Source organism: Nicotiana tabacum, chromosome 6 (genome assembly GCF_000715075.1).
Source record: "Nicotiana tabacum cultivar K326 chromosome 6, ASM71507v2, whole genome shotgun sequence".
Taxonomy (NCBI): domain Eukaryota; kingdom Viridiplantae; phylum Streptophyta; class Magnoliopsida; order Solanales; family Solanaceae; genus Nicotiana; species Nicotiana tabacum.
In genome coordinates, this window is record NC_134085.1 from 160,789,124 (window position 1) to 160,806,224 (window position 17,101).

A 17,101-nucleotide genomic window follows, 5' to 3' on the forward strand; every position below is an offset into this window, starting at 1 on the left:
ACCGGCTATAAGTCGGCCTTGATATGCCCAACAACTTCTATATAATAATTGTTCTACGGTCCTAGTATAGGAGGCTCCTCTACTAATTGCACCTTTAAGATATTTCACAATTCGAAGTACACAATTCCAATGAGTCTCAGTTGTTGACTTCATAATTTAATCTGATTCGCAATACTCATAAGAAAATATATGTACAATCTGATATCAACGGTATCTCTTGACTAAAGGCCATTTAGATGATGAATTAGAAAGAACAATCCCACCACAAAATATCATATAAAATAAAAAATTATACTATTATATAACATTCTCTCATTATTATTACGGCGTAAAAATGTATACTACTATTTATTGAGAATTAATTCTTACAACTAGCATGTAAGGAGTAGTAATAAGTCAATTTCAAAATTGAATATGCAGATTCGGGTTAATTTCCCTATTGGACTAAAGATAAAGAAAAAGGGAAAGGAAAGAATGTTGAGTTGCCAATGGAGTAGCTTCAGTAGAGTATGCTACAGCTCACCATTTTCTTTGCAACAATTCAATATTAAGGCGTTAAACTTGAACAGACATTATTGTCTTACCAAATCATCTATGGAGGATTCCAGTTCCCAGGTTTCGCCATCGCCCTTTCAATTTCTCACAAAGAAGCCTTACGAGCCTCCTCAATGGGCCTCTCATCTTAGCCCCCTTCCTTCTCACACTTTTTCCCTTGGACATGTAAGATAACAATCTATCTCTATTCGTCGGTTGTTATTTGTTTCGTTTATGCGTAGGAGAGAATTAATCATTCTGTTGTTTTTTTAAAATTGTGTGATTGTGCGTAGTTTCCGACTCCAATTCACAAGTGGAACCTGCCTAATTTGCCCAAGGACACTGAGGTTTGGTTAAAGGTAACTTTTCCCCCCATTTTAGCCTACCTCATTTGAAAATAAGGATGGACCAAGACAAACAGAGTAGTATTTTCTATGCACTAAAAAATAGGAAGAAATGTTTAAGCTATTTAACTATTATGTTTGATCCTTTCCTGTTAAAGCAACGAGACAATTTTATAAAAGGAAAATTTTGCTCTGAGGTTTTTCTGATGTCTTACTAGGCAAGCATATTGTTGTCTGCTTCGACCAACTCAGGACTCGGAAAAAAGTTGCAGTATAGAAGACTTTTTTGCAATTTTGGTTTAGCCGTGTACTGCTTGAAGCAAGTTCTTCTGATGTAGTCCCTCATACTAACATTTGCGACAGAATCTCTTTAATCTACCGCAGAATGCTAAAGTATGACATGGAGTCCTCCAAATTTCACTTAGGTCCTTACTGGGGGGAAAAAAGTTATTTTTAGGTAAAAAGAAAATTTAAAAAGAGGAGTGAGGTCTCAGAACTATATTTGATAACAGAAATTTCTTTCCATTTTTTTTATTGGAGTGATTACCCAACATTTTATATGTAACATCTGAGCACCTACTTTATGTGTTTGTTGAACTGAAAATTACTGTAGACTAGGGAGTAGAGTAATAAATGTGGTATCTTCGTGCAAGTAATGAAGAATGGCATAATCTAAAAAATTGAAATATTTTGTGAAGTTATTTGCAGTGGCATTAGACATGAGTCCTCTTTTAAATGTGTGTGTATGATGTTTGCCTGTATGGTAAAAAGCGGGAAACAAAATAAAAGGAAATCGTTAAAGGACACGACTATACACCATACTGAGAAATATCACAATCAATTAAGAAGCTGAGTGAAGTGAGAGCATCACATCAACCTATGTGCTGTCAAGTATACACTGCAGCTTGATTGTCTGGATATTTTGCTCGTTGTTGGGTCAGTACTAAGAGGTACTACTAGACCATTGATCATTTTTAAGATAGATGGTAAAGTTTCCTCTAAATTTTTTTTTATAGTATATCTAAAGTATGAGTTCTTGGTCTATAGGGAGCCTGAGGATGGTTTTTCTTTTGTGCTATTGTTTCTCTCATGTGCTCTGGTTACCTTTTTCACTGTACCACTATTCCAGATTTATTCTAACATGAACGAATTTCGACTTTACAGCGTGATGATATATCAGGAATGCAATTGAGTGGAAACAAGGTCAGGAAGCTGGAGTTCTTGTTGGGAGATGCTGTGGCACAGGGGGCTGACTGCATAGTGACTATAGGTGGCATACAAAGTAATCACTGTCGTGCTACTGCTGTCGCTGCCAAGTACTTAAACCTTGACTGTTATCTCATCTTACGCACTTCAAAGGTATACCTTAGTTGTTCTTTTGGTATTTTGTTTGATTCCTACATCTGCCGCAAGTCATCACTTCATGTTTATGTGAATAACTTCTTTAGCTTTGTCACAGTTACTTGTGGATAAAGATCCTGGATTGATAGGGAACCTCCTTGTTGAGCGATTAGTTGGAGCGCACATCGATCTTGTCTCAAAAGAAGAATATGCAAAAGTTGGCAGTGAGGTCTATACTTTATTAATCCATACAAATTTTACTTGTATTTATAGTTATTTTCTTGCGTTACATTTGAGTTTTATAAAGATTTTTTTGTGCACCTTTTTCACTGAAGCACTCCCCTTGATTGGCTTTGGGCCTAGCTGACACTTGCCCCTTTCTTTTCAAACACTGGTCTGTGTAGAGGTATTTTGCATCACTGACTCATTTTGTGTCCTCTTTTTCCCACTAACACCTGGTACTAACACCTGGTACTCACGAAGTTAAATTTCAACTTGAAGCGTCAAAGAGTTTTCTCTCTTCCTTCTTCCTTCATAGATTCTGGTCTCCTTTTCCTCTCCTCCTCTGCCCCTCACCGAAGGAAAAAATTTACGCCCCGGAACTTTTCCTCTTTCCATTGATATATGGATTCCATTGAGGAGTTCTTTCACTATTCAGGCGCTGTCGACTAGTGCTAGTCGATGCAAGAATATGAAGCCACACATACCACGTGAAATCAGTAATCTGTGTGATAAAATAAAAATAGAAATAAGTTGCTGATTAATTGGTGAGCTGAGAACTAGTGTTGTCCTCCAATTTCGGGATGTGCTCTTGATTTTCCAAATGGAACTAGTATTTGAACCTTGTACAATTTTCAGTTGTACGGATGCTAAGTCTGTCCCATAGTAGCCTCAAGCTGATAGGTCTTATCTTCAATAGTACTGATCCTAATGTGTGTTACATCTCAGGCTCTTACCAAATTATTGAAGGAAGAGCTGTTAAATGAAGGAAGAAAGCCGTATGTCATCCCTGTTGGTGGATCCAATTCTTTAGGAACCTGGTGAGGCTCCTTTTCTTATGCAACTGGCTTGTTTCCTATGTCTGATAAATCCTAGGCCTACGTCCTTTCTTTTTCCTAATTTTCAGCATTTCACTTGCACCTTGAGATGTGCATTGGGTACTTTGAGAATCGCGTTTTATCCAAAAGTTCTTAATGATAACCTTCAGGTCTGAGTTTAGAGCTCCCTCACTGCGTTTGCCTTAATTTGAACTTCAATATGTGGTCAATTTCCCTTTTCATTGTGAAGCCTTCAAGAGTGAATATCTTTTCCATCTTGTGGTCCCTAATTGAGCCATAGCCTGCGGTATTAGCTTACTTCTGGTGCAAACGTTGACTCTACTTAAATCAGTATGCAACTCCATTTGCGGTGTGGCATACAGGATACCTACCTGTGTCACCTTTTTTTTTTTTATAAGAAGGATACCTTCCTATGTCACTAGCCTTGTTTCATTGAGTTTTTTTCTGTAAAGATAGTTGTCATCCTGCATTAAGTGGCTACATAAACTGTTATAGCGAATATCTATCCATCCTTCAGAAAATCATTCAATTTTTCCTTTTGACAAAGACAGAGTTTCTCTACAATCCTCAAAGTTTAACCTACAATATGTCAAGGGAAGACAGATAAGCTATGGTTCAGAAGGTTAATTTTGAGGTTTCCCCAGCTCGTTTTAAACAAAAGATAGCTTATATAAATACAGACTCTATCTTTCTGGAGCTATTTGTGGAAGAGTAGTGAGTGATGTTTAACAAACTAGAAAAGAGAGAAAGAGCATTAATGTCATATATGCATGTTATACGATGTTTTCTCATATAGAAGCCTTTTTACATTCTGCCTGCCTTGTATTCTTTTTTTTTTTGGTTGGGGGGGGGGGTTAATTTTCTCCAGCTTCTCCCACAACCCTTATGTTTCGTTCTATTAGAATTGCAGTACTGGAGCAAATAAATGATTCTTATATGTTCGATTCATTGCTTGAATATTTGGAAGCCACGAGCCTTGGTTAGACTCAGTAATTATACTGTCTTCGCGCCTTCTATGTAGATAGTGTTACTAGTTTGGCTTGCTTTAACCGGTCCAAAATGAAAAGCTGCTCATTACCTGCCAAAAAATAGGTGTACTTGACGCTGTTGAAATTATCCAAACCCATCTAAGCTCTTACACCTGCTCGTTTTTCAAACCTATAAGATTAAGGCTTAGGTACCCGAAAAATGCTAGACCTACTGAGGCAGAGCAGAGAATTGTTATATGTTGTGCTAGAAGGCCAACAGTGGTATAAAGTTCAACCTCCTGTAAGGCGCTGCCAGCAGAAAGAAGAAAACTTAATATTGCATGATGTTGGACAGCAAGTGCTCTCAATTTCATATTGGACCGCAAATGCTGTCAGTTTCATATTCTCATATCTCATATTTAGCCTTCTTGTGTCTTTGTTGTTCAGTTCAGCTTCTGGTTCCATCTCAATATTTTTTTATTTTTTTTTCGTGTGTGTGTCTTCACAAAGACACTAATATTTGGAAGAATATTTGAGTTTCCATTGATACTGGCTGTTAATTATAGAACTCCACAGGGAGCTTAATCCCGTGTTGTAGTGATACGTAGAAGGGCCTACCTGGGACCTGAAATGAAGACCATGCTAGAAAATATGAAGTATAATCAAACATTTCATGTTCCTCTTACCAGATGAAACCTCCGCTGGCCGCTTGGAATTGAACAGTCAAATAATCTTATGGATTATTACATTAGCATTTTTCAGCTGCTCGTCAATATTCCTATTATCCTTTTCAACCCTAATATGATGACACTAGGTTAGCCAGGATGACTTATTTTCTTGATTGACAGAGCTATCAGCCCTTCAGAAGCTAGTAGCCCAGTTAGAATACATGCCAAGGTTCTGCCTTCTCTATGCTGATATTACTATCTTCCATAGAGTTACAGATACATGTTTAAAGAAAAGATCGAAGGATCAGCGTTAGTAGTTGAAGAACCAAGAGTTCCATCCTTTAATTTATTAGTAAGCACCTCAAATGCCTAAATTAGTACTTGGACTGAATTACGCTCAGACCATCAGGTTGCCATCCTTAAGTAATGGATAGTGATGGTACACATTCTAAACTATACACGGCTGAGTAAATTTTGCTCTAAAGGTTTGCCCTACGTCATGAAGAAATACAAAATCTGTGTCTTAGCTTCACCATTTTGATAAGTGTGACTATTTTTGCAGGGGCTATATTGAAGCAATCCGGGAAGTTGAGCAACAACTTCAGCACTCGAGCAGTGAATGGAAATTCGATGACATTGTTGTAGCTTGTGGCAGGTTTTGCACCTCCTCTGCATATTTTTATGATTTAGTATGCTATACATGGATTGTTGCATTAAAAATCGTCCATGTATGGAATCACTAAAAAGCAACACTTGCTAAAAGTATGGTTGAAAAGTTTGTCGAGGAGTCCCATAATAAGTAGGAATATGCTATGAGCTTAGAGAATGACCGAGACTTGTATTCCTAGTAAGGATAGTATACTCAATTGACCAATGACATGCCTTGACTGTAGTTAGACACACACATACTTCCTCTCTTGTTTGGTATTTCTATTACTGAGTGGCTTTGGTAGTTGTTCCTTAATGCATCAGTACATGTCAGTATGTTTGATATATGTTTTGAGTGTCTCTATGGTATCTGTGGAGGATCTTAGCTTCTTGATCCTGGCATCACGACACCCTATGGGATGTTGTAGGGGGCTCATTACCTTCTGGGACTATGGTCTTTTTGTTTTTATACAAATTGCAATTATCTTGCTTAAGGAGCTTTTGAATTGTTAACAGATTCTCCGTGGACATTGGTTCCGCCCACTTTTGTGGTGAGGCTCAATTTTGCCCTGCCTCCTAATAACCTGTTTTCCTATCAAAGCGTATGATGTGAGAGTATCTACCTCTGGAAACCAGATTGAATTCTCTAACATTTGCGTTGCATCTCTACATGCATAATTGAGTCTCCCTGTGCCCGGTACTCTAAAAAGAGCAAAAGATTCTCCATTGACATTGCCACCAGCTTTTTGGTGCCTTCTAGTAGACCCTTTATCTATTAATACATTTGAGTCGAAAACATATTATTGAGAACCTGATTGAACCTGAAGAAATTTCCTTTCGCACTTCTAGGTGCCTCAGTTGTGCATCTCTAGTAGAATTTCTGGTTTATTTTGATATTTACTCTTCTTCGGGGAATGCTCGTACTCAATGAGTAACTCAACTTCCTAAAAATGATCTTTTGTTTTGTCTGGAGTTACATTATGGTGAAAGTCAATGATTTATCTTACAGTGTTCTAACATCAGTGCCATGTCTCCATGGTTTTCAGTGGGGGTACGGTCGCTGGTTTGTCCATTGCATCCAGGCTCAGTGGCTTAAAAGCAAAAGTAAATTGTTTTTGTCTTTATTTAAATTGCTCTCATCTTCAGACACAGCAAATGTCACTAATAAGTGGTTCGAGTTTGTAGGTTAATGCATTTTGTGTTTGTGACGATCCGGATTATTTTTATGAATATGTTCAAGGCCTACTTGATGGAATTAATGCAGGCGTTAGCTCACGTGACATTGTTAGCATTCAAAATGTAAGGAATTCATTGTTTTCTTCTTTCTTTAAGCATACCTGTTTTACATTCATCAATTTAATTGTGTAACTTCTTGAGGTAGTAATTTCATGATAAAACAATGTGACCTATTGATTGTAATTCATGGATATTTTGGTCTTTGTAACTGTAAGTGTTCTCTCTTCCCATGCTATACATTTTACATAGCTTATGACGTTTAACATGGATGGCTATGCTCAAAATAAAGGACTTCTTTCTGAATACCCTTCATGGCCAAAACTTTGATTGATAATTTTCCCTGCTAATAATGGTGTCTTCAAAATCTTATCATAAATCATTTATGTCCGCATCCATCTTGCTCAAGAGGAACTATGGAAATTCTGCATATGATGTCTTAGTCTAGTTCTCTGAGGAACTCCATGGTATCAACAAGTCTTGTATCTACACTTTGGTTTTTTAACAGGCGAAAGGCCTTGGGTATGCTATGAGCACAGCTGACGAGCTTAAATTTGTGAAGCAAGTTGCTGAAGCCACAGGTGTTATTCTCGACCCTGTCTACAGGTATGGCCAAGTGTGCCTTCTCATTCTTTCTTTATGCTCATATGGCAAGTGAGCATTCAACGGACTGTCTACACAATTCGCTTGTAGTCTGTAAAATCCATTGCACAAGCATGTTTTTAATCTAAAAACTGTCTGTTCTTATGAATGCACTAAATTTTGGAATGGTTGGAGAATAAATCTTTCGCTATGGAGCCCGTAATAGGGGAATCCTGGGTTATTTGGTAATGGAACATGGTTTATTGATATTGATTTTGTAAACTTGTCTGTATTGAAGTATGTTGTTGGCTTGCTATAGTGATTCTTTAAGAGGAGAAATGTAGTAAGATTCACTAGATGCCGAGTGTAACAGAAGGTTTTCGGCCTTTTTATCTTTAAACAACTAGTATACACCTGTTTTAAAGTTGAATTGAACCTTGCACTTGAATTATACGTAAATCGAGGGAGAACAGTGAGACTGAATACACAACTCAAATTACTGATATTGATTCTTGATTGTCTATTTGTGAGGATGCCTTAGCTTGTTGACACATTCTTTTGATTGTTCATTGTTACAGTGGTAAAGCAGCTTATGGAATGATAAAAGACATGAACGAGAATCCAACAAAGTGGGAGGGAAGAAAGATTCTCTTCATACATACAGGTGGCCTACTGGGATTATATGACAAAGCTGATGAAATGGCCTCATTAATGGGAAAATGGCGTAAGATGGATATCAATGAATCTACCCCAAGACAAGAAGGCATCGGCAAAATGTTCTAAATCGTGAAAGAGGTGATGCCAAATTGTGTTGTCAACATGTACAGGATGAGCATCAGCATTTCTAGATTTTTTTACTCGAATAAAAGAAAGTGCTTTGTGCCACTTGTACGAATGGTTGAATTATGGATATGATTTATCTCTTGAAAGCTTGAATAATTGGAGTTAAATGGCGGATGTGAAAGTAGAGGGCCCATGACTAGAAGTTTTGGCAGCTAAAAGATGTGGTTAACTATGTTATCTGGATTTTAAAGGACTTTGTCGCTGCTAGTCAATTCGAAAGGGTAATCCCTGATGCCAAAGGACCGCTGAAAATGATATAGGAACCACTAATGCAAGGCGGGTGGGAGGTAATAGGTACCTGGGGAATTAGTTGAGGTACGTGTCATAATAATAATTAATAATAATAAAAATAATAAAATACATTGTTTTAAACAAGTTGATAGGGGATAAACAACTGAGAAATCTTGAGATAGTCAAGAGATCATGCTATTCAATTCGTTCTGCATCAATGGAGATATTTTGAAAGTTGAGAGTTATTTTCTTGGGGTCCATATTATGTATCGCAAACCTTATAATTGAAACCAACTTTGTGAGGTTTAACCTGTGTGATGTTGGCAAAATCAAGCAATACATCTAACAAAATCAATACAACTCGTAACGTTCAAGTTAACGTAAGGAATTTTGAAAATCTTCATTAAGATTAATGTACTATTATCCAAATCACAGGTTTTCTTTGGTTCGCAAGAGAAGGGTAAGCTCCAGCCAGGGGCGGCTCAATGGTAAAGTCACTCAAGCAATTGCTTGAGGCCCCACATCTAGGGGGGCCGAAATTTTATGATACTGTATTAAATAATTGATTTGTATTCGATAAAATTTTAAAAAAATATTTAGTATATAAAAAAAGTATATCTTTCATAAACAAGGAAACTATGAGACCGATAGATATAATTTGGGAATAGGAATAATAACTTACATGTGAATTTATTTTTTGCCTCTTTATATATTATCATTATTATCACATGACTCACATTAATTTTTATTACTTTCTCAACACTGATGGGGCCTTCAAACATGAATGTAACAAATCAGGTATTGGAGGAGTCTTTAGAAACCATAAGGGAAACTGAAGGGTTTCAAAAGATAGACAATGCTCATTCTCCTATACACTCAAAACTCCAAGCAATCCATGAAGGAATAAGAATAGCAACTATTTATGACTTGTTTCCACTAGAAATAGAAACAGACTCCACTGAAGTCATCAATGCATTAAACCAAGACCACTTTGCCATGACTAATACTATTCATTCATGCAGGTTATTGATACTCCAGCAGAACGACCTGTTCCTACGGCATAACTTTCGTGAAGGAAACCAAATAGCACACCTATTGGCAACAGATGCATGTAAAGATGCTTTTTGGCAACCATGTAAGGATACAGCAAAACTACATCCAACTCCGCCTCATTTTGTGACCTCACAACTAGCAAAGGATCTGGATGTTGTCCACCACTACAAGAAGTCACTAGACATTTCGGCTTGTAATAGACTAAAACTTCTAGGAAACCAAAATGTCACAAACATTGGTTCACCAAGTTGTGACAAGTTTTACTTTCGAAGTGTATGTACCAAGAACAACTTCTAGTCTTTATATAATATAACTATCCGTATTATCAAAAAAAAAAACTTTTATTACTTTCTCTTTAAACTGATTTTTAATTAATCTTTTATATTCCTTTTAGCCTTTCTAGACGTATAAGTCCATTGTCTCATAAAATATTCTGTCAAATATGATAGTAGAAAGCAACTGCGAACTCTTTGACTATTTGTTAAACCATGTTCAAATGTTCTATACTTTTCTTATTACTCTCCATCTAAAATTTATTATTTTTTGATATCTTTTGTTTGAAAGTATATGTATTGTCTTTTCTAATTTATTTCTAATATGTCAACAAGATAATATGAATTCACATATTAAAAATGCTAAAAAAAAGAGGGAAGAATTGAAACTTTAATACAATTCCTAAAAATAAGAACAATTTATGGTAGATAAACAAATCACTAATATAACTGACTTAGAAGAGAATGGAATCCAAGAAGAAGAAGAAGTTGGTGAGAGTTTAACAAAGATATTTTAGAAAATCAAGAAATCCTAAAAGAATTGAATAATAATCTTAGAAAGTAGAAATATATATATAATCCTAATTAAGAAATCGATTATTGTTATTATAATTTTACATCTCAAAAAGCTACAAAAATAGATTTCAAAATAAAATTTTATTAAATGAGTTTTTAAGTATGGATAAACTTAGGGCCCTCGTTGAAGTTTAGGTTTAGATCCCGGATACCGTTGAGCCGCCTCTGACTCCAGTGAACGAGATACAGAAACAATAAAACCATCAAACTGTTCTCAATTTATATAAATGTCGTTTGTGGCACCATTTATTTCACTCTAACTAAGATCAAAACCGAAATCGTTATACAAATACAATCTAATTACCTCCAATTTGATTAAAACAAATAAACCAGAAATGCGAATATGAAAATGGATATCGCAGTTGCTAACAATCGTTAATAAGAAATCGAGCTACAGTTTATTAAAAGCGTATATGCACCAAAGATGTGAAAAATATCACTATGAAATCACTTACTATAAAGTAATTACAAAAAATAATAGGGATAATTTCTCATAAATACAACTCATACACCTGACTTGCAACATAATAGCCTAGATACCACTTTACAAATCTATAACCCAAAAATAATAGGCTCCCGAAAGGCAACTTATTTTACACAATCAACTACGGTTATTGCTCCCTCTTTATACAATCAGTTGTTTTCATTCTCTTGATTTCCTTTGATTATTAAGCATTTGATAAAAAAATGCAAATCAGTCACAATACAACTTAAAAATCCTGAATAATACATACTATCTTATGGTAAGAAATTCAAACACTTTTATGTGCAATTGCTGAAGCAATCCAACAGGATAAAAGAAAAATAAAAACTTAGTAAATGAATGGTAGATTCCCTCCAACGCGTACAAAATCTTTTTCATATAGCACATACACGAAAAAGAAGAAGAGAAAGAAGTGTCAAACTTCCGTAGAGGCCTCTTACACATTGACAATGTATATACATCCTTATAAACTGAAAAAATATATAATTATATAACATTATACACAAATATACACATTTATACACAATTATACAATACTGTATATGTGTATATAAACACCACTTATGCAATATTTCCACTAGAAAATATAGAATGTCCAACACTACACTTACTGTAAATAATGTATTAACTTGTATAAACATGTATAATAGTGTATAAGAGGTGTTTGTGTATATATATACAATTATACACTATTATACAGTGTTGATACAAGCTGCTACATAGTTATGATTTTTTATCCAAGCCTCGAGTTGTAGTAGAAGGTATTGGATGATTCAACTCGTCAATAGGTTAACAATTTTGCACCAACGATTCGGAATTCAACACACAGATAAGATACATTCAATTTCAGATTCGAGACTTCAGGGTCATAATAATAATGACCAGAACTTCAAACTTCAAAATCTTCCAAAATTAGTGGTTATTTTTTTGGTGCAAACCAAGTTTGAGAGCTATTTATTTTCAGACTGTGTGTATTTTTATTTTTCTTTAAAAAACTTCAATATTCTTTTGCTTGCCACCATGGACGACGGAGTAGGAGCCCGAGCCTTCTTCGAGCCGTTGATGGCAGAACTGCGTAGGGAGTAGGGAAGGGGGAATAACGGGGGCTAGGTTAAGAAAGGATGAGGATCTATGTGGGTTATAAAGAAAGAAGCGAGATGCGGTGAAAGAGAATTTGGTGTGCTTGGAATGAAGAAAGAAGAAAATAATAAAAACCGTAAAAGTGTGTCTTTAATAATGGGCTAAATGCTGAAAAATTTCTTTCAAGTTATGTATAACATGGGCTAAATAGGGTAAGAGCTTCAAATCTGGGTCATTTTCGGTTGGACTGTTAAGCCAAGTGATAAGGGCCGTAATTCTTTCAAAATAATAATTATTACTAATCGATACTCCCTCCGGTCCACAATAAGTGATCAATTTACTTTTTTATTTTGGTCTAAAATAAGTGTCCATTTATATAATCAAGAAAGAATTCAATTTGTTTTTACAAAATTACCCTTATGTATATATGCCTCAAAAGTTTTTTTACTCCCTCACATTAAATATTTAATTAAGGGTAGTTTAGTCATACTATGTATTTTTATATAGAATTTAGTATTTTCTTAATAGGCGTGTCAAAAGAAAATTTGTCACTTATTGTGGACCGCAGAGAGTAACTTGGTAAATTCAACAACAACACAACAAATTAGTGTAATCCCATAAGTGGGGTATGACAGTGGCAAAACTAAGAATTTTGTGAAGGGTGTTCAAATTTGAAAGAAGTGAATTTTTTTTTAACAAAGGGTATTCAATATATGTTATATACTTCTAAAACATAATAATTTAAATATACACAAAATATAATTTTTTGACGAAAGGTGATAATTGATCACATTATGGCCACTGACTGAGGTGGGGAGAAGTTAATGTGTATGCAACTTATCCCAATTTTATAAAAATAAAGAGGTTGTTTTTCATAGAATCTAATAATGAATCTAATACTACTGATCAAATTACACAGAACATGTTTGTAAAAAATAAAATAAGATTGTCGTGTATATAGACTCTTTTCGTCAGGCTGTTTACTGATCTCCACGTACAGCAAAAAATAATTCAGATTAGGAAAACAAGCGTCGGCAAATCCTTCACGTCAGTTGTGTTGTAGAGTATATTAAAAGCAGCAGGTGGGGAACTCTTCCCTTTTTCCAAACCGCCACTGCGCACTACGTGTCACTCCCATATTTACCCATCCCCTAATCACACTCTTATTTATTCCCCATTTTCTCCGATCAATCACCACTCTATACTTTTCCCCAATTCCCTTACAGAGCAGTTTGCAGAAAACAGAGGAAAAAATGGTAGTAACAACGACGTCAATTAGTGACTCAAACGAGAACTTGCACTGTACATTTGCGTCAAGATATGTACAAGAATCTTTGCCTAAGTTCAAGATCCCAGGCAGGTCCATGCCTAAGGAAGCCGCTTTTCAGATTGTTAACGATGAGCTTATGTTGGACGGTAATCCCAGGTTGAATTTAGCCTCCTTTGTTAGCACGTGGATGGAGCCCGAGTGCGACAAGCTTATCATGTCTTCCATTAATAAGAACTACGTTGACATGGATGAGTACCCTGTTACTACTGAACTTCAGGTCAGTAATTTATTCCCTTTCTTTCTGCACTCTCTGATACTTCTTAGTCGTACCTTATATGGTGATGTTTGCCTGGACACGGGTAATTTGACATATATATTGTATTAACTGTAGTGTTGTATTAGTTGAAAAGTCAGTTTGATTAGTAAAATCATATCAAAGTTAAAATTTAGATACTTTCAGGTATTTGAACACTGAAAGTTAATAGTAGTAGTAGTAATTAGTCCCTCCGTTTCATTTTCATTTTATGTGGCAGGTAGTTGACAGGCATGGAATTTTTTTTAAAAAGATAAATATCTTGGAACTTGTGATCTTAAATTTGAGATGAGATTTCATAAAAGCATGCCATTTTAGGGTAAATAAGTAGTTTAAAGGTAAGTAGTAAATTTTTTCCAAATATTGAAATGTATCATTTTCTTAAACATGCTAACCACAAAAAACTGGAATAAAGGGTGTATATAGTAAGGGGATTGTGTTAAATATGTTGAACGTCCACATACAAAGAGTGTGGATAAATTGCAATGAAAGGAGAGTAGTACTTTTTCTTCTTGATGCATACCTTTTTGTTTGTTATATTTTCAAGTCAATAATTTTGATATTCAGAATGCTTCAATTTTCGTCTCCTTGCAGAATCGGTGTGTTAACATGTTAGCACATCTTTTCCATGCTCCAGTTGGTGACGATGAAACCGCAATAGGAGTTGGTACAGTGGGTTCATCAGAGGCAATCATGCTTGCTGGCCTTGCTTTCAAACGCAAATGGCAGGCGAGAAGAAAAGCAGAAGGCAAACCTTTCGATAAGCCTAATATAGTGACTGGAGCTAATGTACAGGTGATTCAAACTTTTAGTCAAACTTCCGTTTTGTAGTTATAACTCTCTTGCTTGTGCTTTTTGGATGACTTGTTAATTTCTGTAACTCCAATTGGACTTCTCTCTTTATTCTTGTAGATGTATTTTTCGGACTAAATGTCATCAGATGGAAGTAGCTTCATTTAAACAAATATTTTGTGTCAATTGTCAATACTGGTCCCTTGATCACCCGTTGAGTACAAGCTTAACTACTGAAACCCCATTAGTCCTGTAGAACTCCGTGATTACTATAGTTGAGTTTCGCTGTTATTTGTTGTCTGTAATTCTGCTGAAAATTTTCTGTCTGAATTTATGGGGTATAGGTCTGCTGGGAAAAATTTGCAAGGTACTTTGAGGTTGAATTGAAGGAGGTAAAATTAAAAGAAGGATACTATGTAATGGACCCTGCTAAAGCAGTAGAGTTGGTAGATGAGAATACAATATGTGTTGCTGCAATTCTTGGTTCCACTCTGACTGGGGAATTTGAGGATGTAAAGCTCCTTAACGAGTTGCTTGTAAAAAAGAACAAGGAAACTGGATGGGATACGCCGATCCATGTTGATGCTGCCAGTGGAGGATTTATTGCTCCTTTCTTGTGGCCAGATCTTGAATGGGATTTCCGCTTGCCTTTGGTGAAAAGTATAAACGTCAGTGGTCACAAGTATGGACTTGTATATGCTGGTGTTGGGTGGGTAATATGGCGGAGCAAGGAAGATTTGCCCGAGGAGCTTGTGTTTCATATAAATTACCTCGGATCTGATCAGCCTACTTTTACTCTCAACTTCTCTAAAGGTAATATCAAATGATGTTCATATGCAATGTGATTAAATAAGTAATGCTTTGTCGTTTCAGGCAGTTTTTGACGTTCGTTGATGTTAAGCTTTAATGCTTTATCTTCCAATTTCAGGTTCCTATCAAATAATTGCCCAGTATTATCAGTTAATAAGGCTTGGCTTTCAGGTAATTACTGAGATCCTCTGTTTCTCTAAGCCTGTAGATAATTACCTGGATTGTATTTATTATAAGTTAAAGCTGAGTTCTTTTTGAAAGCAAATTTTTAATCTCATTTGTTTAGTCCTATAAAATTAAAATTCTATCGCCACTGCAGAATATCTGTGAATTCAGAAAAATAAAAGTTACTCAGGAATAGTTAGTGGAAGAAACCAGTGGAAGTTTGTTAGTTTTCAAACTGATATTTGTGAACCAAAAGATATATAACCTGCCATCAATCACATCGTTCGCCTTGAAACTTTTGCTTCACGACTGTTGCTTAATCAAGATGAAATTTTTAAACCTTTTGGTTCTGATCTTCAAGGGTTATAAGAGCATCATGGAGAATTGCATGGCAAATGCAAAAGTACTAACGGAGGGAATCACAAAAATGGGCCGGTTTGATATCGTCTCTAAGGATGTAGGCGTGCCTGTAGTAGCATTTTCTCTGAGGGATAGCAGCAAATATACAGTGTTTGAAGTGTCTGAGCATCTTAGAAGATTCGGATGGATTGTCCCAGCATACACCATGCCACCAGACGCTGAACACATTGCTGTTCTGCGTGTTGTGGTTAGAGAGGATTTCAGCCACAGCTTAGCTGAGAGACTAGTATCCGACATTGAGAATGTTCTGAAAGAGTTAGATACACATCCACCTCCCTTACCCACAAAGGCTGCCCGTGTCACTGCAGAGGAAGTGCATAATGATAAGGGTGATGGGCTTCATCAGTTTCACACAGATATTGTAGAGACTCAGAAAGACATACTCAAGCATTGGAGGAAAATAGCAGGGAAGAAGACCAGCGGGGTCTGTTAATTCAGTTAACAGAGATTGCTTTTGTGATGTTCCTAGCTGTACAACCTCTAGTCACACTTGGTTTATTCGGCACCTCTTCGATTATGCCATGTAGTATGTCTGTCGTGGTAGCTCCTTCCATGCACCTATGTAGTTTTTTGGTACTGTAAGTGCTTTCGTGATCTTTCTATATATGTTAGTATAAGTATATTTTGGGTTGCTGTACTGGGAATGAAAGTTCCCAAAAGCCAAATTAAATGATGGTCGCTTATATGAGTAAGAAGACGCTCCTATTATTGGTGTAAGTGATTTCCTTCACATGTTATCTTTGGCTTGGCTGTCTCTCCTTCAAGGAGATGACTATTCAAACCTCAATGTATGTGCTTAATGAAAATTCCATGAACATGTTCCCTTATCGGTTCTTTGAAGTGTCCACTATAATTATTAGGATAAGGTGCCTTATCGTGTGCAGGATCCCTTTTGTGATCCCTACCTGGCCGAGTTGAGGTCGAAGCTCTTTGTTAATTTTTTTACATCTTGTTACAATATACAACCAGAAGGCCTAACGAATGTTAACTAATTAACCTAATTGCTTGGTGATTTCGTCTACTAACTTGGATAACAATTTATAAAGCTTAAATTGTAAATCACACCCCGAGGAATGCTTGGATCATGGATACTGCCTACATCCCTTAGGGTATGGCCCTTTTCCAAACTCTATTTAAACGTGGGATATTTCATACATTAGGTTGCATTTTTTTTAAGAAAAAAAAATTGTAAGTGTGCATGCGACTTGTCAACATGACATGTGACAAACATCGAGAGAAGTGACTGTATAGGGTAAAATCGATGCATATTAAATACTCGAATAATAGAGTGAAATGTGAAACCGGAGACAGATGGAAGACGAAGCAAGTGGAAGCCAAGGCCAAGGACATTAACTTCGGTTGGCATCGGGCAGACCCCAAAGTGAACATTGATAACGAGGACAAACAAATATTCGT

General features: G+C 36.0%; 2 protein-coding genes across 2 annotated transcripts; both read left to right on the forward strand.

The window, feature by feature from the left end:
* Positions 1–261: 261 nt before the first annotated feature.
* LOC107779353 (bifunctional D-cysteine desulfhydrase/1-aminocyclopropane-1-carboxylate deaminase, mitochondrial-like) lies at positions 262–8,305 on the forward strand. The gene is made up of 10 exons (XM_075255731.1): positions 262–720; positions 828–893; positions 2,043–2,237; positions 2,338–2,448; positions 3,168–3,259; positions 5,476–5,568; positions 6,608–6,665; positions 6,747–6,860; positions 7,303–7,400; positions 7,955–8,305. The coding sequence occupies exons 1-10, from the start codon at positions 415–417 to the stop codon at positions 8,157–8,159; spliced, it is 1,338 nt and encodes a 445-aa protein (XP_075111832.1). The 5' UTR covers positions 262–414; the 3' UTR covers positions 8,160–8,305.
* A 4,715-nt stretch (positions 8,306–13,020) lies between these two features.
* On the forward strand, positions 13,021–16,422 carry LOC107797840 (glutamate decarboxylase). Its single transcript, XM_016620763.2, has 5 exons — positions 13,021–13,462; positions 14,093–14,293; positions 14,635–15,103; positions 15,219–15,271; positions 15,627–16,422. Exons 1-5 carry the CDS (start codon positions 13,169–13,171, stop codon positions 16,116–16,118), a joined length of 1,509 nt encoding a protein of 502 aa, XP_016476249.1. The 5' UTR covers positions 13,021–13,168; the 3' UTR covers positions 16,119–16,422.
* The last annotated feature ends 679 nt before the right edge of the window (positions 16,423–17,101 follow it).